The following is a 24,397-nucleotide window of genomic DNA, read 5'->3' on the forward strand; positions in this document are numbered from 1 at the left end:
GGATCTCCCTGCTTCTGTGGCTGCGAAGTCCTTTTTCTGCACAGTAGTTAGAGGGGTCCTTTTGAAATGCTGTCACTCCTCTGCATAAACTCATGAAATGGTGAGCTAGCCTCCTGTGGAAAGCAGCCTCATCCTTACCTCAGCGCCCCCTGCAGGGATCTCACCTGTGCTTCACACATCCCAGTTCCTGCCAGGCCGAGGGTCCCCAGGGCCCCAGCGGAGCAGCCCCCGCATGGAGACAGTGTCTGTCTACTTGATGTCCTTCCCAGGGCAGAGCTGGGCCCCTGTGTCTCTGCTTGGTCTTACCTGGAGAATAGCCTTCCTGCAGGAGACCAGTTCTGATTCATCTGAGTCTCTGGCATCCAGCCCTGGGCTGGGTCACAAAATAACTGAGCAAGGACAGCACATCCTGTGGGTTTCCAGCCCATGGCTCTGGACAGACTTTGAGTCTCCAGTCTGCCCTCGGGCAAGCATCCTATCAGTTCTGTGCCTCAGTTTCTTCATCTTTAAAATTGGGATAAGTGATCTCTTAAATGAAGAGTCCTGTAAAGTGCTTAGCTGCAAAAAGTTACCTAAATACTATCTCAGAATAAAATTTGTACATGTGTTCATGGCAGCATTATTCATAACAGTGGAAAAGGTGGAAACGACCCAAAAGCAATGGATGAATAAATTGTGGTCCATCCAGAGAAGGAAGTATTATTATTATTCAGCTATAAAATGAATTGAAGCATGGATATATGCTACAACATAGATGAATCTGGAAAACATTATGCTGAGCAAAACAAGCCAGATGCGAAAGACCACATGTGTAATTCCGTTTATAGGAGAAAGACCAGAAAAGACAAATCCATGCAGAGTGGTTGCCAGGGGCTGGGGGTAGGGGAGGAGGAAGGTGGGTGCTAGGGGACCGGCTTCCTTTTGGAATGGACAAGGTTCTGTAACCAGATGGGGTGATGGTCCCACAACACGGAGAACGCGCTCGATGTCACTAGTGGTAAATACCCCTATGTGCATTTATTAGGACTTAAAAGATAATCGGAAGCGTAAGAGGGTCAGTGAAACCACCCCGAGAGCCAGCCCCAATTCGGGGTTTTCCCTGATACCCAGCAACCAGCAAGGGAGGTTCTGACCCCGAGGCGGTGGGGCCGGGGCGGGGAGCGCCGCACTACTTGTCCGAGCCGGGGCTGTGTCGCGTGGATCGCTCGCAGGCGGGACGCCGCTGTGGGAACTAGCCCTCCGCACTTCCGCGCGGCCACGACCCAGCCACACCAGGCCCCGCCCAGGCCCCGCCCCCGTCCGCGCCATCGTAGTCATGCCCCCCGAGCAGCCCCGCCCTGTGCCTTCTTTCCGGAGTCTAGGGCTCCAGGCTCCGCCCCGCCGCCGCTTGTCCATCAAACCCGCCTGGCCCCGCCCCGTCGTCCTCTCGGCGTTCCCTCTCGCACTCCCCAGCGCGGCCCGTTGTTATGACGACACGGTCGTAAATCCGCCATCTTCCTGCGGCGCGTTGCGACATGGAGGGCGCAATGGCAGTGCGGGTGACGGCCGCGCATACGGCAGAAGCCCGGGCCGAAGCCGGGCGGGAGGCGGGCGAGGGCGGGGTCGCGGCGGCGGCGGCGGCGGCGGCGGCGGCCTTGGCCCCTGGCGGCTTCCTGGGCCTCCCGGCGCCGTTTAGCGAGGAAGGTAACAGGGCCTGACGCGGCCTGACGGGGTCGGGCGCGGCCGGGGCGGGGACGGCTTGGTCCTGGCTGGAGGCGGCCCCGCTGGCCTGAGCCGTGGACGCGCGGACCGCTCCAGACCCCGGTGCCTTGCGGACCCCCGGGGCGCCGTCACCCGGTGGGCCCCACTGCCCGCGCACGGAGGCTCACGGGGGGCCACGGCCCTGCCCTGCTCCGGGCCCCCCCCCCCCCCCGGGGGCAGCCGGCGGCCTCTAGAGCCCCGGCCGCGGTGGGGGCGGGGGGCGGGGCTGGGGCTCTAACCCCAAGCCTGGAGCCTCTTGTTGTTATTCCCGTTTTGTAGACGAGGGAAATGGAGGTTCACAGACGTGAAAGAGACCAGGTCACTCAGCTGACGGTACCGAGGACTGGACCGTGTGACCCCTGGGCTACGGTCCCTGACCTGTGGGCTGTGCTGCCCCGCAGACTGTGGTGACAAGGCAGATGGCTCCCTGGTAACCCGCTGAGAGCAGAGCCGTGGCCGCCCAGGGCCGGCTTACAGCTCACAGCTGCACGGATAGCGTTCCAGACAGAAGTGGGGTCTCTAGCCTCTGAGTTAATCTCCTGAGGCCCCAGCCTGGGCCAGGCAGGCGGGGGCTGACGGGTGACGCTGGGCTGGTCATCCCTGTCTCCAAAGAACTCTTATTCTCACTACGTTCTTCTTTTTGCTCTTTATTCCAGCTGAGGAGGGCAGTGCCACCCTGCAGAGGGACCTCTTTGGAGGTTGCTGTGCCCTGCTGGGGCCTTGCCAGCGCTGTGTGGGCGGGGCATTCCCTCCACTCGCCACTCTGAGTCAGACTCGGGAGCGAGGTGGCATGGTGAAGAGGGTGGTGGGCACCTCAGTGCTTGGCTCGTGACTGAGCCATCCAGAGGGGACTGTGGCCTTCTGTGGGCCAGTCATGGCTGGTGCTTTAGGCTTCATTTGCTCATTTATTCAAAAGACGTTGGCCAGGCTCCTTCTGTGTGCCAGGCCTGGGTTTCACCTTGGTGTGAAGACGGGCACACTTTCCTGGAAGCACAAGGGACATCCCCCCATCCCTTTGTGCGAATGGCAGGGCATCTGGAGCAGACCGTCAGGTTCAGGCTCTGACCTAACCTAACCCCAGCTGGCGGGCCTGGAAACTCAGGTCATTTTTCTGGAATGAGAATACTCATCTTGATTTCTCCAGGGTGCTGGCTGGATTTGGTGACATCCCCAGGGGGGTGCCTGGCACCTAATAGGGATGCGGTGGGAGGGAAGGCTCTCCTGTAGGACCTGGGGCAGGCACTGGCTGGTCCGCCCACATGGTGAGGGGCTCAGGTGTGATGTGCCTGGGGTGTGGAGCTCCTCTGGGAAGTTTCACTCTGAGTGTCTTCAGGAGAACAGGGAGCTCCTGCATATTCAGAACCCATGAAGCAGCAAGTCAGTGAGGAAGGAGGGTCACGGGTCAGGCTGTCCTGCGTCTTCCGTGTTTGCAGAGGGCAGGCCTCTCGGCATGAGCTCTTTGGGCACAAGCCCACTAATCTGCACTACGCTCTGCGCACACGGGGTTGAACCATTTTATGGATGATTAGATGGACCCAGACGTGGTCACTGAGGTGCCCAAGGACACCTGTAAACCCCAACAGTCAATCCCCCATCTTGCACTGTCCTCAAGCTGGTATGGGTGAAGCTCTCCTCCCACCTCCCGGCTGCTCCTTGGGCCTCTGTCCCCTCGTCTCCAAAGTGGGGGCTTGGGGCACAATAGGCTCAGTGGGTCCGCTGTAGCCTCACTGTGTGGTTAGTGCCATCGCCTGCTGGATGCTGCTCTCTCGGGGGTGGGCGCCACTTCTGCAGATCTGCAGAAGATTGGGCTGGCACCCTGGGTCTCCAAGAGTGTCCTCAGCCCCTCTGGGAGGGCTGGGGACAGAGCCTCTGGTTCTGAGAGCACCTTTGGGTGGATTCGGCCTAGGGCTGGAGGCTTTCCCAAGCCCTACTGACCACAGGCTCGTTGCAGATGAGGACGATGTGCACAGATGTGGCCGCTGCCAGGCGGAGTTCACTGCCTTGGAAGACTTTGTTCAGCACAAGCTCCAGAAAGTGTGCCAGCGGGCCCCTCAGGAGGCCCTGCCTGCAACCCCTGCCGCTGGCGCACTGCTGGGCCAGGAGGTGAGCTGCCCATCCTGCCCCCGCGCATCCCCAGGCTCCCCTGACAGCTGGGAGGGGGCGTGTGGGTGCAGCTGGTTCCCTGTGGTGCAGGGCTGGGCAGAGGGCAGGCATCTGATCATGGATCAGGGGGGATCTGGGCCCTACCCCCAGAGCTTGGCAGTGCTCCAGGGGGCCCGGCCTCCTCAGCAGCCTCTGCCTGGATCCTGCGCAATCAAGGTCTTTCTTTTCTTGGGACCTCAGGGTCTACCCTGTACACATAGTTCCTCGGGATCGCACAAAGGGTGGCTCTGAGGGTCCTGCCACCTTGTCATAAGAAAGGCCAACTTTGTTGCGTTGTGTGCATGCTCGGGCTATACACAGTCGCATTAAGGTCCACAGCGCCCTTGCAGCGGGCATTCTCGACATCCTCATGGTATGGAGGTGGGAAAGGAGGCTCTGAGCCTCAGCTCATCACAGGGGGTGGCCCAGAGGGTATGAGGCTCATAGCTTTCTCACTCTGACCCTGTGCTCTTTCCTGGCCCCTCCCAGTGGTGCCCTTCCTCTAGGAAGGCCCCTGATCCCACATGCCTGGAGCTCTTTCCGTTGGTACCTTGTACCCTGGCTGGGGACGGCAGATGTAGGTGCTGACCTTCATCCCTGCACAGCCAGCTGAGCCTCAGGCCAGAGTTGCTGGTCACTTGCTCCTGGAGCTCTCCACAAGGGTGCTCAGTGCTCTGTGTTGGGCCCACGGTGGTCAGAGGCATTTGAGTGATGGGCCAGACCAGTGAGGTCTGGCATGGAGGGACCAGGCTGCGAGTTCAGTGCAGGGGCAGGAGAGGTGTTCAGGGGGATGAGAGGCCCCACCGCAGCCTTCCCCCATGGACGTAAACCCAAGCCTGCCCTCTCTAAGCCAAGGGGGCTCAGGAGCCCTGCAAATGAGTCCTCTCTGTGCCTCCTTGGTAGGTGGTGCCAGCGGTTGCAGGCCCGGAGGAGCCCATCACGGTGGCCCACATTGTGGTGGAGACGGCCACTTTAACGGCAGACATCAGTCACACACCCGACATCGTTGGTAAGCCAGCACAGTCCCACCGAGGCTGTCCATGTGTGCAGCTCTCGGCACAGCTGTTGCTGACCTGGCTGCTGTTTTTGGCAGCACTGGTGGCCAGGGACCCTTGCTGCTTGTGTCCCTCTGCTCTCCTGAGAGCGGGGCCTGGCTGAGGAGGCTGAGGCCCTCAGGAGTCAGCACCAGGCGCCAGGCCCTGCCCTGCACTCAGGGAGTCCTCACTTTGTGCAAAGTCACGAGCTGGTTATTTCTTTCTGCTGCTTCCGCAGATAATTATTCCCTGGTCCTTCTGGAATCTTCCCTATTTTACTCCCACCCCCGGTTCCCACTCCCTGCCCCACAGTCAGCCCTGATGGGTCAGGCTGGGTCAGGTTATGCATGGGATACACTTGCTGCTCCAGCTCAGTCCTGACCTGTGTCTGACCTTGGCTGTCCTCTCCCAGGTGGGGGTGGCGACTCTTGCTCTGATTCTCACCTGGGTTTTATAAGCATACAGGGCCAAGTCAGCCTCCTTAATGGTTTTTTTTTTTTTTTTTTTTTTTTTTTTTTTTTAACGGGTCTTTTTAAGTTAAAGGGCTTTACTGATGTGCATTAGGGGACAGGGTGCTGAGAGGTCTGATTGGGAAAGGGGAGCCTCCCAGGGGCAGCCATGGGCTGGGGCAGGTGGAAGGAGCCGGGGGCGGGGTGTGTACGCCGCAGGAGGGAGGCTGGGTCGGGCCTGCTGCCAAGTTGTGAAGGGAATGGTTGTAACCCGAGGGTCTGTTGGGCAGGAGTCTTGGCAGGTGTGTGAGTGGGTGGCGTGACAGGATGTGGGTTTGGGCAACAGGTAGAGCTTGGCCTTAGGAGGGCCTTGGGACCAGCTGGGGCAGGAGGAGAGGTGGAGGAGAGCTCAGGGAGGCGGCAGGACACCTGTCTTGTCTCCCGGCTGCCCTTCCCCTTGCCTGACATTCCTGTGAGCAGGGATGTTCACCTGTTGCCACTCAGGGATAGGAATGTTGTCATGTGGCAGGTGGGGCCGTGCCTTGGCCTTGGCATGGCGAGTAGTGTCAGATGGAAACAGGTTCCTTGGGTTTGGGCAGCACCCCCGGGTTCCGGACCCCTAGAGAGCCAGGCCCCTTCCCACCACCGCAGCTTCCAACTGGCCCACACCTGCTGCTGGGGCACCCCCTCCCTGTGCTCTGGGCTCCTGCCTCTCTTGCCCCTTGGCAGGTATCCTGGGTGCCCCACATGTCCCCTTGGTGTCAGCTACTCATTGGTCAGGGTAGGCTAGAGTCCTAAACTGCCGCTGGCTGTCATCCCAGGACTAGGGGCATCTCAGTCCTTGCTGGGCCGGGGGCCACCTTGGGGCTAGATACCCGTGCCAGGCCCTCCTGCCTCTTCCCTGGAAACAGACTTGGTTTCATCTCTGGACTCAGGGCAGCCACGTTCCTTTTTCCTTGACTCCTCCATCAGCTGTCTGTTGTGCCACGTTCTAGCCCAAGCTCTCCCTTGCCAGATGTGCCGTCCTTTTGGGAGTTGGCTTCTGGGGTGGAGGAAAGATAGAGCATCAAGCACGTCAGCCAGGGCATGGGCGAGCAACGCCCTTAATTATTTCTGAGTCACGGTACTTCTCTTCTGTTTGGGAGCAGGGCTTGTCAAAACACTGCCCATCCGATTGAGATGCTGCTTAAGAAGTAGCTTTACAACCGTTCCCCACACGTCATTTTTAGGAGCAGAAATTGTGAAGTGTGTTTACAGCTTAGCTTTGCACGTTGTCAGATCTCTTCCTCACCCACGAGAGCCTCCTTCCCCGGCAGCCCCATGTGTCTCGGAGCCCTCCCACCACCACCTGCCTGGAGCCACAGTGGGTGGCCCCCAGAGACCGCTGTTCTATCTGCTTACCTGCCTGTGGGAGCCACGGCAGTGAGTGGGGTGGACGGCAGTGGGCTGCGCTGGCCCGGCCCCCGTCTCTGTGCTGGCACCCAGCTGTCCCCAGCTGTGTGAGGCGGCAGGCCCCTGCACACAACTAGCCCAGTGCTCCTCGGCTTGGGAGGGGGCGCCGGTGTTCGTGGTGGGTCTCCCCACTGCATACATTCTGGGGTCTTGGAGCTCCTCCAGGGAGCCCTGCGGAGTCGGCGGTGTGCCCTGCTTATTGCACTCAGGGAGCTGGTGCGAGGCACTGGGGCCAGAGGGAGGTCAGGATAGCTCCATGGCCCCCTAGCAACCTTCTCAGTTAGGCATCCGAGGCGGTCGCCGGGCCCGCAGCGTCCCGAGGCTCAGGCTGACCTGCCTCTCCTCAGGCGCCGGACACATTAAGGAGGTCATCGTGGCTGCTGAGGCAGAGCCAGGGGACGGCGACATGGCCGAAGCCCCAGACAGCCCCAGCCGTCAGGGGCCCGGGCTCACCGGGGAGGGCGAGCAGGCTCAGGTCAAGCTGCTGGTGAACGAGGATGGTCGCTACGTGTGCATGCTGTGCCATAAGACCTTCAAGACGGTGAGCCTGGGGGCGGCCTGCCGGCCAGGCCGTGCAGCCCATGTACTTGGGGCCGCACTGGATGGTGGGGCCCGGTCTGCTTCCTGCTCCTGCCCAGGACAGTGCTGAGCCCCACTTCTCCCCCCACCCCCAGGGCAGCATCCTCAAGGCCCACATGGTCACCCACAGCAGCCGCAAGGACCACGAGTGTAAGCTGTGTGGGGCCTCCTTCCGGACCAAGGGTTCGCTCATCCGGCACCACCGGCGGCACACAGGTGAGCCCGGCGGGGCTGGGGACCTCAGTGCGGTGCTGAGGCCTCCGCTAGGCCGTGAGGCCGTGGGCCCGGGCCGCTGGCCCTGCCCGGGGCCGACTACGTTCTTTCTGCAGATGAGCGCCCCTATAAGTGTGTCAAGTGTGGGAAGAGCTTCCGGGAGTCAGGGGCGCTGACCCGGCATCTCAAGTCTCTCACCCCATGCACAGAAAAAATCCGTTTCAGCATGAGCAAGGATGTGGTTGTTGGCAAAGAGGATGTGCCTGCAGGTAGGGGCCCCCTGCCTGGCCCTGGCTGCTGGCCTGGGTGCCACCTTGTTTGGGAGGGTTTCTTCAAGGATTCTCTTGGTTCTGCCTTAAAGGGTCTGGCACCTCCACCGTGGGGACTGTTACATCTTCATCGGTGACCAGCGAACCTATGGAGACCTCGCCGGTGATTCACCTGGTGACAGACGCCAAGGGCACTGTCATCCACGAGGTCCACGTGCAGATGCAGGAGCTTCCTTTGGGCATGAAAGCCCTGGCCCCAGAGGTGCGGGCAGGCCAGGGGAGTGGCCTCTGTGCCAGTCTCTGCCCTGGTCTCTGGCTCCAGTGGGAACAGGACCGACCTGGCCCACCTTCCTGGTGCTCAGCCTGGTTGCAGGGGGGACTGGACACCAGTGGCATGCCAGAGGGTGGCGAGGGGTGAGGGACAGGGAGTTGAGGGTGAGGTGCAGCCAGGTGAGGGCAGGTAGAGTGGGCTGTGGGGCTCCCCGAAGAAGCATCCCTCTGGTAGGCACAGTGCCCCTGGGCCCCTTGGGTCTTCCCTGTGTAGTGGGTACGGGTGAGTACGGTGTGCCAGGCTGCCTGGCCAGCTCCCTCCCTCTGCCCGCCCACAGCCCCCGGGCCCCGAGGAGCTGCCCTGTTCCAGCGAGGGTGGCCGTGAGAACCTGCTGCACCAGGCCATGCAGAACTCCGGCATTGTCCTTGAGCGTGTCAGTGGAGAGGAGAGGGCCCTGGAGCCGGCCCCTCCTGCTGCACCCAGTCCGCAGCCCCTGGGAGATGGTCCTCCAGAGCTGCCACTGCTGGAGGTGGAGCCGGTGGAGACAGTAGGTGCCTGCGCTGCCAGCGTGCTCCTTTAGGGGGTGGGGTGGGGGTGCCGTGGCTTGGTTCTCCCAGGGTCCAGCCTGTACTGGGTGCTGGAGGCATGCTGTGGCCCCCCAGCAGGTGGCCAGCGGGGCCTCAGCTGTGCCCAGGACCCACTCGTGCCCTCAGTGCAGTGAGACCTTCCCGACGGCGGCCACCCTGGAGGCCCACAAAAGGGGCCACACAGGTGGGTGGTGGGAGGGTGGGGCAGGTGGGTGGGCAGCAGGCAAGGGGCCCTTGGGTGCTGGACGCAGCCTGACATGGTGTGCGGCCCCAGGGCCAAGGCCATTCACATGCGCGCAGTGTGGCAAGGCCTTCCCGAAAGCCTACCTGCTCAAGAAGCACCAGGAGGTGCACGTGCACGAGCGCCGCTTTCGCTGTGGGGACTGCGGGAAGCTCTATAAGACCATCGCCCACGTCCGTGGCCACCGGCGCGTCCACTCTGACGAGCGGCCCTATCCGTGTCCCGAGTGTGGCAAGTGCTACAAGACCAAGGTGGGCCCTCAGGCCCTGGCCTCTGATCGCACCCCCGATCCACCGGGGCGGGAGGCCCTTCCCTGGGTCAGATCCACCCCATGCTCCCTGCCTTGCAGGCCTCCCTCCCTCCCGCCCCGCCCCTCCCCTCCCCTCCTGCCTGGCCCCCTCGCCCTCGGCCTGAGGTATGACCAGGTTGGCGCTGACGGTGCGGCTCTACAGAATGCCCAGCAGGTGCACTTCCGGACTCACCTGGAGGAGAAGCCGCATGTGTGCCCGTTCTGCAGCCGGGGCTTCCGGGAGAAGGGCTCCCTGGTGCGGCACGTGAGGCACCACACGGGCGAGAAGCCCTTCAAGTGTTACAGGTGCGGCCGTGGCTTTGCTGAGCACGGCACGCTCAACCGGCACCTGCGCACCAAAGGTCAGGGCTTGTGGGAGCCGGGGGGTGGAGGGACCTGAAGGCGGCGGCGTTGACCGAGCCCCCACCGCCACCCCCACCCCCAGGGGGCTGCCTGCTGGAGGTGGAGGAGTTGCTGGTGTCTGAGGAGAGTTCCACAGCAGCTGCCACCGTGCTGGCCGAGGACCCTCACACTGTGCTGGTTGAGTTCTCGTCCGTCGTGGCCGACACCCAGGAGTACATCATCGAGGTGGGTACGGGGCCCTTGGGGCGGCGAGGCTGACCTCTGACCTCAGAGCGGCAGGGCTGATCTCTGACCTCCATCCAGGCCACCGCAGACGACGCGGAGACCAATGAAGCTGCAGAGATCATTGAGGGGACCCAGACGGAGGTGAAGGGCGGGTGGAGCACCGGAGGAGGTGGGGGGAGGGGCGGGCCTCCCCCACAGCTGCCCGCTGAGCCGCGAGCCACCCACAGGTGGACAGCCACATCATGAAGGTGGTGCAGCAGATTGTGCACCAGGCCAGCGCGGGCCACCAGATCATCGTGCAGAACGTGACTATGGACCAGGAGGCAGGGCTGGGCCCTGAGGCCGCAGCGGCGGACACCATCACCATCGCGACACCTGAGAGCCTGACGGAGCAGGTGGCCATGACGCTGGCCTCGGCCATCAGCGAGGGCACCGTGCTCACGGCCCGCACGGGCACTAATGGCGGCGAGCAGGCCACTGTGACCATGGTTTCCTCGGAGGACATTGAAATCCTGGAGCATGCTGGCGAGCTGGTCATTGCCTCACCAGAGGGCCAGCTCGAGGTGCAGACGGTCATCGTCTAGCGTGGCCGCCTATAGGCTCTTGGGCAGGGCTGCCCAGGACCCAGAGAAGAGGGGACACGAGTTCAGGTGTTCAGAGGGGATGTGGGCGTGTAAATAGTTTTTTGTTGCTTTACAATAAAACATGAAAAAGCCACCACTTGTGATGCCACTGCCCTGGCAGGTTCCCCTGTGGCGGCCCCCCCAGATTCGCGTGTCTGGCTACCCCGCCCAGGGCTCCTGCTGGGGCTGGCGCCGCTGCGCTGTGTGGGCGTCTCTGGCATGTGGACAGGCAGCTTGCCGCCGCTGCCCTGCCCAGCTGGAGCTGTGACCCCAGCTTCCCCAGGCCCACGGAGGTGGGGGAAGGGGGCGCTGCCTCACAGCCTCCACTTGGCCCGGGACCCTCAGCCTTTTACTCTGCGGTGACACCGTGAGGGAGAAGCAGCAGCAGAGCCACCGGAAGGGGGCTGGTCTTTATGGAACATGGGGTGCCCCTGGGGAAGGGCAATTCTGGATGACCTAGTTTGGGGAGGGGGGGATAGGGGTAGGGACAAAGATAAGGCCCGGACCTCAGATGGCTGGCCCTTTTACCCAGTCCTGACGCAGTTTGGGGGGCCTAACAGGGTCATTGGAGTCGTGGTTCTGCCGGGCTTGAGGGCGCCAGCTCAGGCTCAGGGTGGATCCCCTGCCTCCGTGGCCCCGGGCTCTCCCTGGGACCTGGAACCCGGAGTCCCAGCATCCACCTTTGCCAGGGGGTGGGGCCAGAGCAGTCCAGCCCCTCCCCGGACAAGGGCCTCAAATACTGCCCATGCCCTGGCGCCCGGGCTGCTGCCAGACCAAGCCCGAGGAGTCTGTCTCGTGCCACAGACACACCCCCAGCCTGGATCTCCGACCTGATCCTGGGCCTCAGATACCGCGACATCCACATCCCAGGTGAGTCTGGGGCCTGGAAGGGATGGGGTCCCTGTATTTGGGCCTCAGTTTTCCCACGGAGCACAAGGGCCATGGTAAGCCTAGTGCACTACCAGGGAGATGGAGACACGGGGAAGGATGCGCCTTGGATCTCCAAACCGAGGTCTTGCGCAGAGGGGTGGGGCACAGAGGGATGGCACGGTGTGTCTGGCTCCAGGTCCGCAATCAGGAGCGTGTCCGGCCCTCCTAGCCACCGGCTCTGCGCCATGGGTGAGCCCCTGGTCCTCCTGGCCGCGCTCTGGGCCCTGGGGGCTACCGGGGCCGCGGCGCTGCGCATCGGAGCCTTCAACATCCAGAGCTTTGGCGACAGCAAGGTGCTGGACCCGGCCTGCGGCGGCATCATTGCACAAGTAGGCCTGGGCTGGGGGCGGGGCCGCAGCTGGGCTTTGCGGCGGATCCACCCCGGCTGACCCTGCCGGCTTCGCCCCCAGATCCTGGCTGGCTATGACATCACGCTGGTGCAGGAGGTGCGAGACCCGGACCTGAGCGCCGTGTCTGCGCTCATGGAGCAGATCAACAGGTGCGGGGGCGGCGGGGGGGAGGGGCAGGGCCCAGCATTGGGGCGCTGGCGGGGATGCGGGCCGCCTGTCGCCTTGACCCAGGCCTGGCCGGTGTGCCCGCAGTGTGTCCAGACACGAGTACAGCTTCGTGAGCAGCGAGCCCCTGGGTCGGGACCAGTACAAGGAAATGTATCTGTTCGTCTACAGGTGAGGGCGGGGCCGGGGCCACGGGGGTGGGGGGGCCGGCCCAGCGCGCCCACCGACTCCATTCCCCAGGAAGGACGCTGTATCTGTCCTGGACACGTACCAGTACCCGGACCCCGGGGACGTCTTCAGCCGGGAACCTTTCGTGGTCAAGTTCTCCGTGCCAGGCTCCGGTGAGCCCCCTGCCCCCGCCCCCACCCCCGCCCCCCGCCCCGCCTCTGATCCGTGCCTCCCGCAGCCGCCAGGGAGTTGGTGCTCATCCCGCTGCACGCGGCGCCGCACCAGGCCGTGGCGGAGATCGATGCTCTCTATGATGTGTACCTGGACGTGATCGACAAGTGGGGCATGGACGTAAGCCACGCCCCGCCCCGTCCCCTGGGCCCGTGCTGGGGGGTGGGGAGGGGCGCGCTTGCAGGGTGTAAATGGGCTGGGCCGGCCCCCCCACCCCTGTGGCTCCGCTGGGGGGGTGCTGGGGGGGTGCTGCTGGGGAGGGTGTGCTTGTGCTGGGGATGTGTGTACTTGCTGGAGAGGGTGCACTCGTGGAGAGGGTGCACTCGTGCTGGGGGGTGTGGTCATGCTTGCGGGGGTGCGCGCGTGCTGGGGACGGTGTGCTCCTGCTGGGGGGCTGCGCTCCTGTGGGGGTGTGCAGTCGTTCTTGGGTGCGGTGGTGCTGGGGGGTGTGCTCATCTGCGGGTGTGTGCTAGTGTTGGGGAGGATGCGCTCATGCTGGGGAGGGTGTGGTCTTGCTGGGGGATTGTGCACTCGTGTTGGGGAGGGTGCGCCTTTGCGGGGGTGTTGGTGCGCTTGTGCTGGGGTGGGGGAGGGTGCCTGCGTGCAGGGTGCTTGTGCAGCCGTCAAGCGGCTGAGCCCCGGCTCTGTGGCCCCCTCTGCAGGACTTGCTGTTCCTGGGCGACTTCAATGCAGACTGTAACTATGTGCGGGCGCGCGACTGGCCATCTGTCCGCCTCCGCAGCAGCGAGGTGTTCAAGTGGCTCATCCCCGATAGCGCCGACACCACCGTGGGCAACTCGGACTGCGCCTATGACCGCATCGTGGTGTGCGGGGCCCGCCTGCGCAGGAGTCTCAAGCCGCAGTCGGCCGCTGTGCACGACTTCCAGGAGGAGTTCGGCCTGGACCAGGCTCAGGCGAGGCGGCTGGGGGGTGGGGGTGGCTGAGGCACGTTGAGGGGGTGAGTAGGGGCTCGCCCCCCCCCCCCCCCCGCCAGCGCTTGTGGAGAGGGGTTCTTTGAGGCTTGGTTCTGGCTGAAAGGATCTTCTGGGATGACAGGAGATGCCCTTTACCTCTTCCCCGGTGGGGTTCCCAGTCCACCTGCAGGCTGCACAGCAGTTTGGAGAGGCCCTGTGGGCTCCATCCCCGGGAGGCCTGGGGGTGTAGCTGAGGGGGGACAGGCTGCCCAGCTGGGCCACTCAGGTGCCACCATCTGTCCCTGCAGGCCCTCGCCATCAGTGACCACTTTCCCGTGGAGGTGACCCTGAAGTCCCGCTGAGAACCTCCGAGGCCTGGTCAGGGCCCCTGCCTGGGTATTCCAGCCAGGAGGAACAGCCCCACAGGGCTCCTTCTGGGTGGCCGCCCCCGGCAAGGCTGCAGGGCAGGGCTGGCAGGACAAGTGGCCACGGAAACATCACAGGGACCACTCGGTTTGCCCATCTGCGAAATGGGCTACTGTATCTACCTCACAAGGTGGTGAGGAGCACCCTGCGGAGCGCCGGGAACACGGCAGTGCTCAATAAACACGAGCCGCGGGACCACACCCTGGTTGGCTTTAAGGCGTCCATGCCCTCTCTTAAGACTCAGTTCCTCTGAGGCGCGAACTTTGGTCCTGCAGCGCAGTCGGGGAGGCCACAGGGCTGGCCTGCCTGCCCATTTCACAGCCTGCTGGGAACTGCCGACCTCCAAACCAGTCTGGCTCTGGAACGCTGCTCCCACGCTTGCTAGTGGAAGTTTGTTGCGTTCTTTGTGCAAACTGAATGCTTCCAACAACTTGTGCTGAGTGCAGCGGGGGATAAATATGCAGGTAGTGGTGACGCATAAGGCCAGCCCCAAGTCCCTTAGGTCCCTCTTGCACCCCGATTCCTGCGTCCTGCAGGCAGGCACTTGTGTGTATCAAGTGTCCTTCCTGCCGAGCAGTGCAGGGGGCAGGCCCCTTCTATGGTGCCACCCTCAGTAGGTCCCTTCTCAGGAGGGCTGGGCAAGGGCTGCTCAGAGACAGCATGGGGTTCAGGGTGTAGCTGATGGGGGCCCAGGGGGGTTTCTGGTTTCGGAACCATCTCCATTTGGTGGGTCTGGGAATTGGCCTGGACCGAATGGAGGAAAAACCTTTGTTTCAAGCACCTGGACCAGTTTTTCTGGTATGACTTTCAGTAAGTAAGTCTGTGGCTTGTGCAGTGAAGACGGCCTCTCCAGTACTTCCTCCCACCCCTCCTCGAGCCCCCCCCCCGCCCCCCTGTCTCTGAAGTGCCTCAGGGGGCAGATGTAGCAGCCAAAGGGCTTTGCTCTGGCCATGGCGGCGGCGGCGGGCGGGGGGGGGGGTCCTGTGTGGGCCACAGGCCCACGACCTGGGGGTGTGCCCCCAGTAGTCAGGAGCTGGGTAGCTAGGGATGTGACAATGCAACGGCTTTATTCCCACTTCTGCTTTGGCAAAGGGGGCGCTCAGTGGTGACTGTCACCAAGCTCCAGAACGGCCTGGCCTGCTGGTTCAGGATTCCCAAATTGAGGCCCTGCCCACTTGCTAGGCAGAACAGGTGCTGGGGGTGGGGGGCAGGGGGCCCAGGGACACTGGCTCCAGGGAACAGGGCCTTCTAAGGAGATCAGTGGAATGAAGAGCTGAAAGTACTTTTATGTATGCATGTATTTATTTATTAATTTTAAAGATTCTATTTATTCATGAGAGATACGGAGAAGCAGAGACACAGGCAGAGGGAGAAGCAGGCTCCTCAAGGGGGAGTGGGACTCAATCCCAGGACCCCAAGGTCACGCCCTGAGCCAGAGGCAGACACTCAACCCCTGAGCCACCCAGGCGTCGCTGAAAGTCTTTTTTTTTTTTTTTTTAATTTTTATTTATTTATGATAGTCACACACACACACACAGAGAGGCAGAGACATAGGCAGAGGGAGAAGCAGGCTCCATGCACTGGGAGCCCGACATGGGATTCGATCCCGGGTCTCCAGGATCGCGCCCTGGGCCAAAGGCAGGCGCCAAAGGCAGGCGCCAAACCGCTGCGCCACCCAGGGATCCCTGAAAGTCTTTTTAAATTGGAAAATACCTTGTTTAAAATCTCAGAATCAGGGCCACAGACAGGCATGTACGGCCACAAGGCCATGTGCACAGCCCAGCCCTTAGCCTTTTTTCTTTTGGAGCTTTTCTATGTACACATGCAGGGACTTCTGGATGGAGTCCCTGGAGATGAAGCTGACAAAGTTCTGGATGTCCGCGTCGCGCTGCTTGAGCAGACGGTCGGCTGTGGCCTTGCGCATCAGGTTCTTGGTCAGCTGCCGGGCGTGGCCTACAGAAAAGTGCCCGTGAGTGAAAGCCCACCGAGACGGTGGCATCACTCCCCACCTTCCCGAGGGAGTTCCAGCAGGAATGTGATAGGAAACTTAGACTCTACAAGTAAACAAACTGAAAATCACCCGTTCCCCACTGTCTACCAATTTCTTTTAGAAACACAATGATACTGAAAATTGCCTTTTACCCCCCTGTTATTTTCATTGAACTTTATCACAGAGGATATTTTCTAGGTCACTATGTGCTCCTTCACAGCACACTCAGGTCTGCAAGCCCGGCCCCCCACGGCCTGTGAACTAAGAATGGGTTTCACATTGTTATATAATTGAAAAAAAGGACATTGTGTGACACGTGACAATTATATGAAATTTAAGTTTCAGTGGCCCTGTTTTATTGAACACACTCGCTGGTTCCCATTGCCGCTGGCTGCCTTGGTGCTCTAGCACCACAGTGTGGCTGAGGCTGAAGTGACCCACAAAGCCGAAAATCTACCTGCCCTTAGTGATGGTCGGCTGGTCCCTGGTCTCTAATACGGTTGATAGAACCAGCCCCAGGTCTGTAAACAGGCACGCGGCTTGTTTCTAATCATCAGTGGCTTGAAGAATGGAGCCTCCCAGACCCAGAGATACACGCAAGTCCTAACCTAGGGTGTCTGTGGATGAAGTTAGGAGGGGGTCATGTTAGATTTAGGGTGGGCCCTAAACCCACAAGGAGTGTCCTAACAAGAGGAAGAGGGGAGGCGGGGAGAAGCCTCTCCTAGAGCCTCTGGGGAGAGCACGGCCCTGCCATACCAGCACCCCTGACCCTGTGGTACTCCGCTACGGCGGCCCCAGCACTAAGGCAGCCTGCTGTTGGAAATGGCACGGTCATGACTTGCACATGGCATGCTGGCGTGAACACCCTCTGGTCTCACGGGGAGCGTCAGGCTGTGGTGGGCGGTGGCTCTGCTGGCCCTGCAGTACCCACAGCTGCCGTGGGCCCCCAGCCCTGGGCTCCTCACCTGGAACGGCCAGCCACTGGGCCATCACCGACCGGGCTGTGCTCTGCACTTGGTCTTCAGGCACCACCTGGTCCACAATGCCCACCTGGAGGGCCTCGGCGGGCGGGAAGAGCAGCCCCAGCTGCAGGGCGCGCTCCGCGGCGCGGTGCCCGATGGTGTTCACCAGGGTGTCTGCGAACCTGGAACACATGCAGGGGCTGGGCTCCCAGGGGCCAGGCAGGCCCAGGGCGCAGCAGGTGCGGGTGCAGCCCCCGGCCTTACCAGAAGGGGGCGACGATGCCCAGCTGAGTCTCATTCAGCCCGATGGTGTACTTGGGGTTGTCCGCCAGGATCCGGTAGTCACAACTGAGGGCCAACAGGCAGCCCCCCGCGGGGCTGACTCCCTGCAGGGGAGAGGGCTGCCTGGGGGCCCCTAAGGGTCTTCCAGAGCCAGGTCCCCGGGAAGGGCCCGCGGGAGGGGTGAGCTCCCAGGTGCGCCCGCGGCCCTCCTCCGGGGTGCCCTGCCCACCCTGTCTGCTGGCACGGGGGTGCCCATGGGCATGGCCCTCGCAGGCCTGGCCTCTCTGCCCAGAACCGGCCTGTCGCAGCAAGCCATCTTTCCATGGCTTTTGCCTGGATGCTAAAAGCCAAACAAGTATTTAGCTGAAACACTGTGATGCGTCACGCGTGACGGGACCCATCTCCGTCCTCAGCCCCTCCCGAGCCCCCCACGGGCCCCCTGCTGGGCCGGTCCCTCCCCGCGTCACCAGGTTACACTGGTCAGTCGTGGCGAGCTCCCTGCTGCACACCTGAACCCCCAGTGCCGGCCCTGGCGAGTCAGTGGGGCGGCTCAGGATCGGGGACGGGACACTCACGTTGACAGCGCATATGAGCACCAGGTGGGACAGGTACAAGCGGAGCCACAGCTCCTGCACGGCCTTCCAGTACTCGGCATAGTGCGCGGGGTCCCTCCCGCACATCTCCATCAGGTCCAGGCCGGCTGAGAAGATCCCGGGGGAGTCCTGGGGGAGCCAAGGAGCCAGGGGCCCAATCACAGTGCATCCCCAGGGCCCAGGGAGCCCATGGGCGCTGCAGAGGCAGTGGCATCGGAGCAGGGACACCCCCGGCCTCCGTTCCTTCTCTGCAGCGGCAAAAAGGGAAAGGCGGGGTCAGGGGTCCCCCCCGTAGACACCGGGCTCTGTGCGGGCCTCTGGGCGCTGTCCTGGCAGAGGGGCTTGGAGGCCTGGCGGGGGACAGGCTGACACACGGAGTGGCAGGGGTGCAGCTTGTGACCCTCAGCAACACGTCCGCGGTGGGCCAGACCGTGTCTGGGAAGAAGACGCCGCCCCGCCCCTCCTGCCGTGCAGGACTCGGTCCACGCAGGTGTGGTGGCCCGTGTGCAGGAGAGCAGGGGTCCTGGAAGGAGGCAGCAGGGGCGCCGGGACCCCCAGCGGCTGGAAGAGCAAGGGGGCCCCAGGAGAGAACGCACCGCTGCTGCCGGGAGCCCTGCTTCGTGGCCCTCTGCCACGTGTCTCTGTGACACCGGCATCATTGGCTGACCCAGCGGGCGGGCCTTGTGCCCGTACACAGTAGGCTCACAGCCAGGAACACAGGGTGACACGCGTATGGGGGGGGGGACAGTCCTGCGGAGGATGTGGGCCGCCCAGGGACAGAGGCCGCCACCCCCCGCCCCGGGGGCCGCGCAGCTCCGAAGCTGGGGAGGCGGCGGGCTACCCTCACTGCGTGGTGGAGGGACAGAGGCTCCTGTCGTCACCGCTCACTCGTTTTCAGAGCACAACAAAGAAAGCGTCACGCTACCAAGCAACATCCTCAACCGGGTGTTTTCAGAAACTATCTGGAGCAGAAAGTTCCCAGGCAGTGGCGACCCGGCAGGTCAGCCACGACTGCCACCCTGGCCCACACCGCGAGCAGCGTGAAAACCCGCTCCCGCACAGGGCTCGCTCCGCCCCGCAGTCCCCAGCTTCCCAGGACTCACTGGGTGCGAGCACGGGACCCGCCCAAGAGCCCAGGAGAGTTCAGAGCTGGGATGACACCACGCCACACCTGGGGCAAGCAAGGCTTCAGGAAAGGCGGGAGCTCGCCCAGCGGACACTCGCAGCCTGGGCGGGGGGGAGCTAAGACCACCCCCCTTTAATAATGGCAGAACCAAGCCGTTCCCGCTGGCCTGTGATGCGGAGGCACTTAGACGGGGGACATTCCTGCTGAGGCTCCTTCTAGCCTGAAAGGTGACCCCAGTGCTCTTCCTGGCCCAACAGAAGGCCCGTTATGTCATGTCCACACAGCATCTCCCTGGCCCGGTCTTAGCTATTTCCTCTCTTGGCAACCCCAGTGCCTGGCAAAGTCTGCTGGAGGCAGGCAGGAGCACGGGAGACCCCGTCCCGTGGGTCTGGGTGTTGAAACCAGCCCAGGCTCCGAGGACCAGCCCCCCAGGCTCATACCCAGTCCCACCCTCCAGGGCCGCAACGACAATACAGAAGCCATTAACCAGCATTTGCCGGCTCCCCAAGGCAGTACTCCCGGAGGCGGAACGAGAGCGGGGCCTCAGCAGGAGCACCGTCACCGGCCCCCAGGGAAGGCACCCAGTAGCCCTCTGTGGGGAGGGTACCCCCGGAATCCAGTGCCAGTCGGATATCCTGTGGACTTCCCTCCACCCATCAGGGCGGCTCGAGGGTACCCCCGCAAGCGCCAGCTGCCCTCACCTGCGTCCTGGCCTGGACTGCGGAACGCGGAGGCTCCCTGGAATCAGGCCTGGGAAGCAGCCGGGGACAGAGCACGCTGGCACCATAGGGGTCCCCCTTGGACCATGCCCAGGACCAGGTCCCCCAGGAGCCTCTTGTGGTGGCACCTACATCTGGGCCTGTCTGGTTCTTCTCCACCACGGAAGTGCCGACCGTGCCTGGGGTGGACTTGGACATCACAGCGGCTTTCCTGTGACCCTGACCCGGGGAGCTAAGAGTACCCACCGACGTGATGATGACGCCCTGGAAGCTCTTATCATTCTCCAGCTTCTCCAGGCTGATGACCAGTTCGGTCAGAAACTCTAGGCTGAGGCTGTTCACCGGGGGTTTCCTGAGCTTCATCACAGCCACTCCTAGTGTGAAAATGAAGAGGTGAGCGCTCGCACCCCGTGGGGTGCCGGGAGAGTGTCCCCAGTCAGCTTCGCCACCGCCGGACACATGGCTCTTGTTTTCTATTCTTTTCTTTAAAGATTTTATTTATTTATTCATGAGAGACACACAGAGAGAGGCAGAGACACAGGCAGGGGGAGAAGCAGGCTTCAGGCACGGAGGCCCGACGCCCCCAGGCGTCCCTGAACTTTTAAATAGCTAATTGACATTAGGTGAATCTCACTTGCATTGAGAATAAGAACCAGGGACACCCTGCCTTCGGCTCAGGTCGTGACCCTGGGTGGGGGGGGGCTGCTTCTCCCTGCACCATGGTCTAGTTGCAGAGCAGGTCTGTTCTAGAGGAGCCTGTGCCCACCAGCAGTTACCACCCGTCCCCGGCCTCTGGCAACCAGGGGTCTCCTTTCTGTGTCTATTGTGGACACTTCACAGGAATCAAGCATCCCACCTACGACCTTTCGAGTCTGGCTTCTTTCACAGAGCGTCATGTTCTTAGGGCTGCCCCGCGCTGCAGGCTGGGACATCGTTCTGTCCCTCTTAGGGTCAAAGGATGTGTGCATGTGTGCGGACCACGTCCTGTGTGTCTGTTCACTTGCTGATGGACACCTGCCTCGGTTCCACCTCTTGGCTCTTGTGAATTACAGTTGTGCCTACATTTTTGTCGATCCTTTCTCCCAAATGCAAGTCCTCTGTCCCCAGGGGAGCAGGAAATGTCCCCAGTTTCTCGAGGAGCGAGTGAGCAATGTGCAAGGACCTCCACAGGTGCGCTCTGGCTCACACCTGGGTGAGGACAGAGGCTCCAAACCTCGGCGCTCTGATGTCCAGAAACTCCACCATCTACTTGTTCATCCTGCCAGCGGCGGGGAAGCAGCGGGGCAGGCCAGCCGGTGGGTGGTGCAGCGCTGGCAGGTGGCAGGAGCCGCTTGGTCTCATTGCCCAAGGACAGACCCTGAGCGCTTCAGAAATGCCACCGCTCACGGAGGTTACAGTTCTCTGGTCAGGACCTTAGAAATCTCCGATGGTGAACACAATTCTCTAGGAGTGACAACAGTCCTGAAGGCTCTTGAGAATTCTGATTTTTGAGAAAGTACTTCTTCACCGGCTCCAGGGACATTTCCGTCCGTGTAAGAAGCAATCAGCATTTCCAGGAGTAAGCTTCTGAACTTGGTTCAGAGTGAAGTTTCTGAGGCCAACTGGATTTTTGAGAGTGTCCATGAGTGCCGGCGGGGGTATGGGGAGATGAGGAGGGCCGGGGAGGGGCAGAGGGAGACAGTCCAGCCCAGCGGAGCCTAGTGCAGGGCCTGACTCAGGGCTGGATCACAGGACCCTGACATCACCACCTGAGCTGAAATTGAGACTTGGGCGCTTACCCACTGAGCCACGGGTGCCCTGAAGCTGACTGGATAGCTACAGAAATCCAGCGGAATCAAGGGCACTGGGGGAAAGATAAAGACCAAAATTGAAAATGAGTTAAGGGGCAGCCTGGGCGGCTCTGCGGTTTGGCGCCTGCCTTCAGCCCCAGGCGTGATCCTGGAGACTTGGGATCGAGTCCCACATGGGGCTCCCATCGTGGAGCCTGCTTCTCCCTCTGCCTGTGTCTCTGCCTCTCTCTCTCTCATGAATAAATAAATAAAATCTTTAAAAAAAAAGAAAACAAGTTAAGAAAGAGGATTTGGGGGCACCTGAGTGGCTCCCTTGGTGAAGCATCTGCTTCTGGCTCAGGTCTGCTTCCGGCTCAGGTCATGCTCCCGGGGTCCTGGCTTGGAGCCCCGTGTTGGGCTCCCTGCACAGCCAGGAGTCTGCTGCTCCCTCTCCTCTGCCCCCTCCACCCCCCTCCCTGCTTGTGCTCCCTCCATCTCTCTCTCTTAAATAAATAAAATCTTAAAAATATAAAGAGGACTTTGGGTGAGCCTGGATGTCACAGGGCAAGCAGACTCGGGTGTCTGGGTGGGGAGGAGGGCTGGGGCTGCGGCCTGTGTTCCGCCAAGCACTGCAGGAGGCCCTCACCAGGAGGCCAAGGGTCAGCTGGGTCAGCCCGCCCTAAGGCCTGGTCGTGGGCTGACCGCAAGTCTTCTCTCGCCCCAGCTTGGGGGCTCTCTTAAGTAGAGGAAACAGGTTTTTCTTTTTTTTTTTCTTCATGTTTTTCTTTCAACAGTGCTTTTTCTACCTTTTCTGTCACCTTTGCAGTTTTCATTTTTTTTTAAGATCATTTATTTATTTATTTGAGAGAGGGAGAGTGTGCACAAGCAGGGGGAGGGGGAGGGACAAGCAGAGGGAGCAGGGAGCCAGGTGGGTGGGAGCTCCAGCCCCAGGGCCCATAGATCCTAATCCCAGCCCGGATCACCATCCCAGCCCCAAGGGACACACTCAACTGACTCAGCCACCCGGGTTGTCTCCCCTTTTAAGAGAATGTTTGATGGGAGTTGGGGGTGGGTTAGGAGTGATTCCACCCGGATTCCCGGCTTTAATTAGTGAGGTATCTGCTAGGTTCTGTGTCACTTTGAAGTATTAAAACAAAGTAAAACATCTTATTCCAAAATAGTTGCAATTATTTTCTATTTCCAAATTTAAGCGTTTGGATAAAGGAGCAATACCCCTCAGACGTTACAAATTGAAACATTTTAATCTTCGTCATAAGCTGGGAGGGCCGCCGCTTCAGGGCTCGCTCCTGGTTTCAGCGGCGTCGCGATCGGGGGCTTGGGCGGCGCCCGGTCAGCTCCGTGCTCCGCGGGACCTGTCTGGGCTTCCCCTCTCTGCTCCCCAGCCCCGAGCGCGCTCTCTAACAGGCGCAGATAAATCTTAAAAACGTAAAATAACCCGGGAAAACCCGCCGTTGAACCGCCTAGACTGGAGACCCCCAGCTTCGAGCGCGGCAGAGATGGTCCGGTCGGGGTAGTTCGGGCTGGGTTTCTGCGGAGCCCGGGACGGGAGTGCGGGCGCGGGGGGCGCGGGGGGCGCGGGGAGCGCTTACCTGCCGCCGGATCCGGCTCCACCAGCACCCGCGGGCTCCCGAAGCAGCGCGCGCCGGGCCCGCCGCCTCCCGCCGCCGGCGTCCGCCCCGGGGCCGCGCTGGGCACCCGGGACCCTGCGAACCACAGCGCGAGGCCGGTGAGCCCCCGGGCCCGGCCCCCGCCCCCGCCCCCGCCCCCCGCCCCGGGCACGCACAGGGTCGCAGCAGGGCACGGGCCTGCACGCGCGCTCCCGCCGCCAGCGCCATCTTGACCTGGCCCGTGGGGGTAGCGGCCCGCTCTGCCCGCTCTGCCCGCTCTGCCCGCCCCGGCCCTGCCCCGGCCCTGCCCCGGCCCTGCCCCGGCCCTGCCCCGGCCCTGCCCCGGCCCTGCCCCGCCGCCCGCTCCTCCCAGGGCCCGGCGCCCGCAGCCCCGCCCCACTTGGCAGCGGCGCCGCCTTGAAGGCCCGGGGGCCGGGGGGTGGGGGGTGGGTGGCTGGCGGCCGCCCGGTGGGCCAGCGAGGCTCACATCAGGTGGCGTGGCGGGGCCTCTGCGGGAGTCCGCGGCCACCGGAGGGCCCGGGGCGGCTTGCCACGCCCTGCCGCCCGCAGCCTCGGGGCCCGGGGGGTAGTCGGGCAGCACGGCAGCGCCAGCTCCTCCGGGGAGCACGAGGAAGGCGGGGTTTACGTGCTGCACCCTGCAAGGTGAGGGACAGGGTACCCAGGAAGCCCAGGCGCCCCGCCCGCCGCGAGGGAGGAGCAGGAAGCCTCGGAGCCGCCGGGCGGGCCGGTCCTTGCTCTGGGAGCCTCAACGCCTGAAGCAGTAAGGACAAAGGTTAGGGCCCACGACACTTTAGCGCCTTACGGGTTCCCATGGCTCCCGTGCGCGGCAGGAAGCAGGTCTGAGGCAGCAAAGGAGCCTTTTCAGGGCTCCCCAGCAGCAGTGGCAAACCGCGGCCACGGTCTGGCTAGGCCAACCCGAAGCTGCTGGGAGCACCCCAAGTCCGCAGTGCCCCAGCGCTCCAGGGGCTGGCCTGCTGCTCCCGCGGCTCAGAGATTTTGGACGTGACTCGGAATGAACTAAAATGCAATTGTGCATTTTTAATTCCCTCGTAACTGAAGGTATCTTTGGGGCCAAGAATAGGAAAGGGGCAGTGAAGCCAGTACTCAATCTGCATTCTAATCCTGTTTATTCAACACAGTCCCTTCACTCTACACAACAAAGTACAAACACAAGGGCACCTAAAATGCTACAAGTTACAAAACTCAAAACAAATTTATAGTACTGACTGTACAATGCCAAAAAAAAAAGTAATGTACACATTGCCAAGGTAACCTGCAAGACTGCCATGACACTGCAGCAGGGGCCTGTGATGACCCTGCAGAGCCGGCTCTCAATTTTCTCACCAATTTCAGAGGGAGACGTGGGGTGTGGATGTGTGTGCATGAGTACACATAAACAGAACCATTCTCGGTAATTCTTGGTAACTAATGATAATTCTTGGGCTGTTTGCGCAGAGGTGTTGGAAGAGGACCCGAGCAGGGCAGCTGGGCCAGGTGAGCAGGAACAGCAGCAGCACAGACGTGCACCCTTTCCTGAGGGACCCTGCAGACCAACAGGCAAGGGCCTAACTGGCCCCAGTCATCTGTGGAAATGACCCCCGGGCTGGGGCCACACTGCCACCTGGAGCCCTGCTTGGTCCCTGCTG

At 62.1% G+C, this 24,397-nt stretch overlaps 3 protein-coding genes across 7 annotated transcripts; 2 read left to right on the forward strand and 1 right to left on the reverse strand.

Moving 5' to 3' along the window:
• The first annotated feature begins 1,430 nt into the window (after positions 1-1,430).
• E4F1 (E4F transcription factor 1) lies at positions 1,431-10,571 on the forward strand. 4 transcript variants are annotated; one of them, XM_055341290.1, is made up of 14 exons: positions 1,431-1,683; positions 3,692-3,843; positions 4,786-4,891; positions 7,165-7,358; positions 7,492-7,612; positions 7,726-7,878; positions 7,971-8,140; positions 8,487-8,696; positions 8,815-8,920; positions 9,011-9,228; positions 9,430-9,628; positions 9,712-9,854; positions 9,933-9,995; positions 10,082-10,571. In XM_055341290.1, the coding sequence occupies exons 1-14, from the start codon at positions 1,515-1,517 to the stop codon at positions 10,436-10,438; spliced, it is 2,361 nt and encodes a 786-aa protein (XP_055197265.1). In that variant the 5' UTR covers positions 1,431-1,514; the 3' UTR covers positions 10,439-10,571. The 4 variants fall into 4 exon arrangements, with proteins under 4 accessions (XP_055197265.1, XP_055197264.1, XP_055197263.1 ...); XM_055341289.1 differs by having other exon boundaries at positions 1,432-1,683; positions 8,812-8,920; XM_055341288.1 differs by lacking the exon at positions 1,431-1,683 and having other exon boundaries at positions 1,738-3,843.
• A 468-nt stretch (positions 10,572-11,039) lies between these two features.
• DNASE1L2 (deoxyribonuclease 1 like 2) lies at positions 11,040-13,883 on the forward strand. The gene is made up of 8 exons (XM_055341291.1): positions 11,040-11,347; positions 11,544-11,736; positions 11,818-11,906; positions 12,010-12,093; positions 12,163-12,263; positions 12,329-12,441; positions 12,984-13,235; positions 13,544-13,883. The coding sequence occupies exons 1-8, from the start codon at positions 11,223-11,225 to the stop codon at positions 13,595-13,597; spliced, it is 1,011 nt and encodes a 336-aa protein (XP_055197266.1). The 5' UTR covers positions 11,040-11,222; the 3' UTR covers positions 13,598-13,883.
• A 1,058-nt stretch (positions 13,884-14,941) lies between these two features.
• ECI1 (enoyl-CoA delta isomerase 1) lies at positions 14,942-23,236 on the reverse strand. Of its 2 annotated transcripts, none has more exons than XM_055341294.1 (7): positions 23,218-23,236; positions 22,713-22,826; positions 19,580-19,707; positions 17,471-17,617; positions 16,878-16,999; positions 16,617-16,795; positions 14,942-15,614 (listed from the first exon to the last, which is right to left on the reverse strand). In XM_055341294.1, exons 3-7 carry the CDS (start codon positions 19,694-19,696, stop codon positions 15,448-15,450), a joined length of 732 nt encoding a protein of 243 aa, XP_055197269.1. In that variant the 5' UTR covers positions 19,697-19,707; positions 22,713-22,826; positions 23,218-23,236; the 3' UTR covers positions 14,942-15,447. The 2 variants fall into 2 exon arrangements, with proteins under 2 accessions (XP_055197269.1, XP_055197268.1); XM_055341293.1 differs by lacking the exon at positions 23,218-23,236 and adding an exon at positions 22,907-23,001.
• Between the last annotated feature and the right edge of the window lie 1,161 nt (positions 23,237-24,397).

The sequence above is a fragment of the Nyctereutes procyonoides genome, unplaced genomic scaffold, assembly GCF_905146905.1.
Source record: "Nyctereutes procyonoides isolate TBG_1078 unplaced genomic scaffold, NYPRO_anot_genome, whole genome shotgun sequence".
Taxonomy (NCBI): Eukaryota; Metazoa; Chordata; class Mammalia; order Carnivora; family Canidae; genus Nyctereutes; species Nyctereutes procyonoides.

What these genes read in the sequence shown, in the direction of transcription:
- E4F1 (XM_055341287.1), top strand. Translation starts at nt 3,496, where the DNA reads ATGCTGCTCTCTCGGGGGTGGGCGCCACTTCTGCAGATCTGCAGAAGA. An exon ending in CCACAAAAGGGGCCACACAG is followed by an intron (nt 8,921 to 9,010) that starts GTGGGTGGTGGG and finishes GTGCGGCCCCAG; the next exon opens with GGCCAAGGCCATTCACATGC. An exon ending in TTGAGGGGACCCAGACGGAG is followed by an intron (nt 9,996 to 10,081) that starts GTGAAGGGCGGG and finishes AGCCACCCACAG; the next exon opens with GTGGACAGCCACATCATGAA.
- DNASE1L2 (XM_055341291.1), top strand. Translation starts at nt 11,223, where the DNA reads ATGCCCTGGCGCCCGGGCTGCTGCCAGACCAAGCCCGAGGAGTCTGTC. An exon ending in CTCATGGAGCAGATCAACAG is followed by an intron (nt 11,907 to 12,009) that starts GTGCGGGGGCGG and finishes GTGTGCCCGCAG; the next exon opens with TGTGTCCAGACACGAGTACA. An exon ending in TCGGCCTGGACCAGGCTCAG is followed by an intron (nt 13,236 to 13,543) that starts GCGAGGCGGCTG and finishes CTGTCCCTGCAG; the next exon opens with GCCCTCGCCATCAGTGACCA.
- ECI1 (XM_055341293.1), bottom strand. Translation starts at nt 22,958, where the DNA reads ATGGCGCTGGCGGCGGGAGCGCGCGTGCAGGCCCGTGCCCTGCTGCGA. An exon ending in AGGGCGTCATCATCACGTCG is followed by an intron (nt 17,618 to 19,579) that starts GTGGGTACTCTT and finishes TGGCTCCCCCAG; the next exon opens with GACTCCCCCGGGATCTTCTC. An exon ending in CCAGTGGCTGGCCGTTCCAG is followed by an intron (nt 15,615 to 16,616) that starts GTGAGGAGCCCA and finishes ACTTTTCTGTAG; the next exon opens with GCCACGCCCGGCAGCTGACC.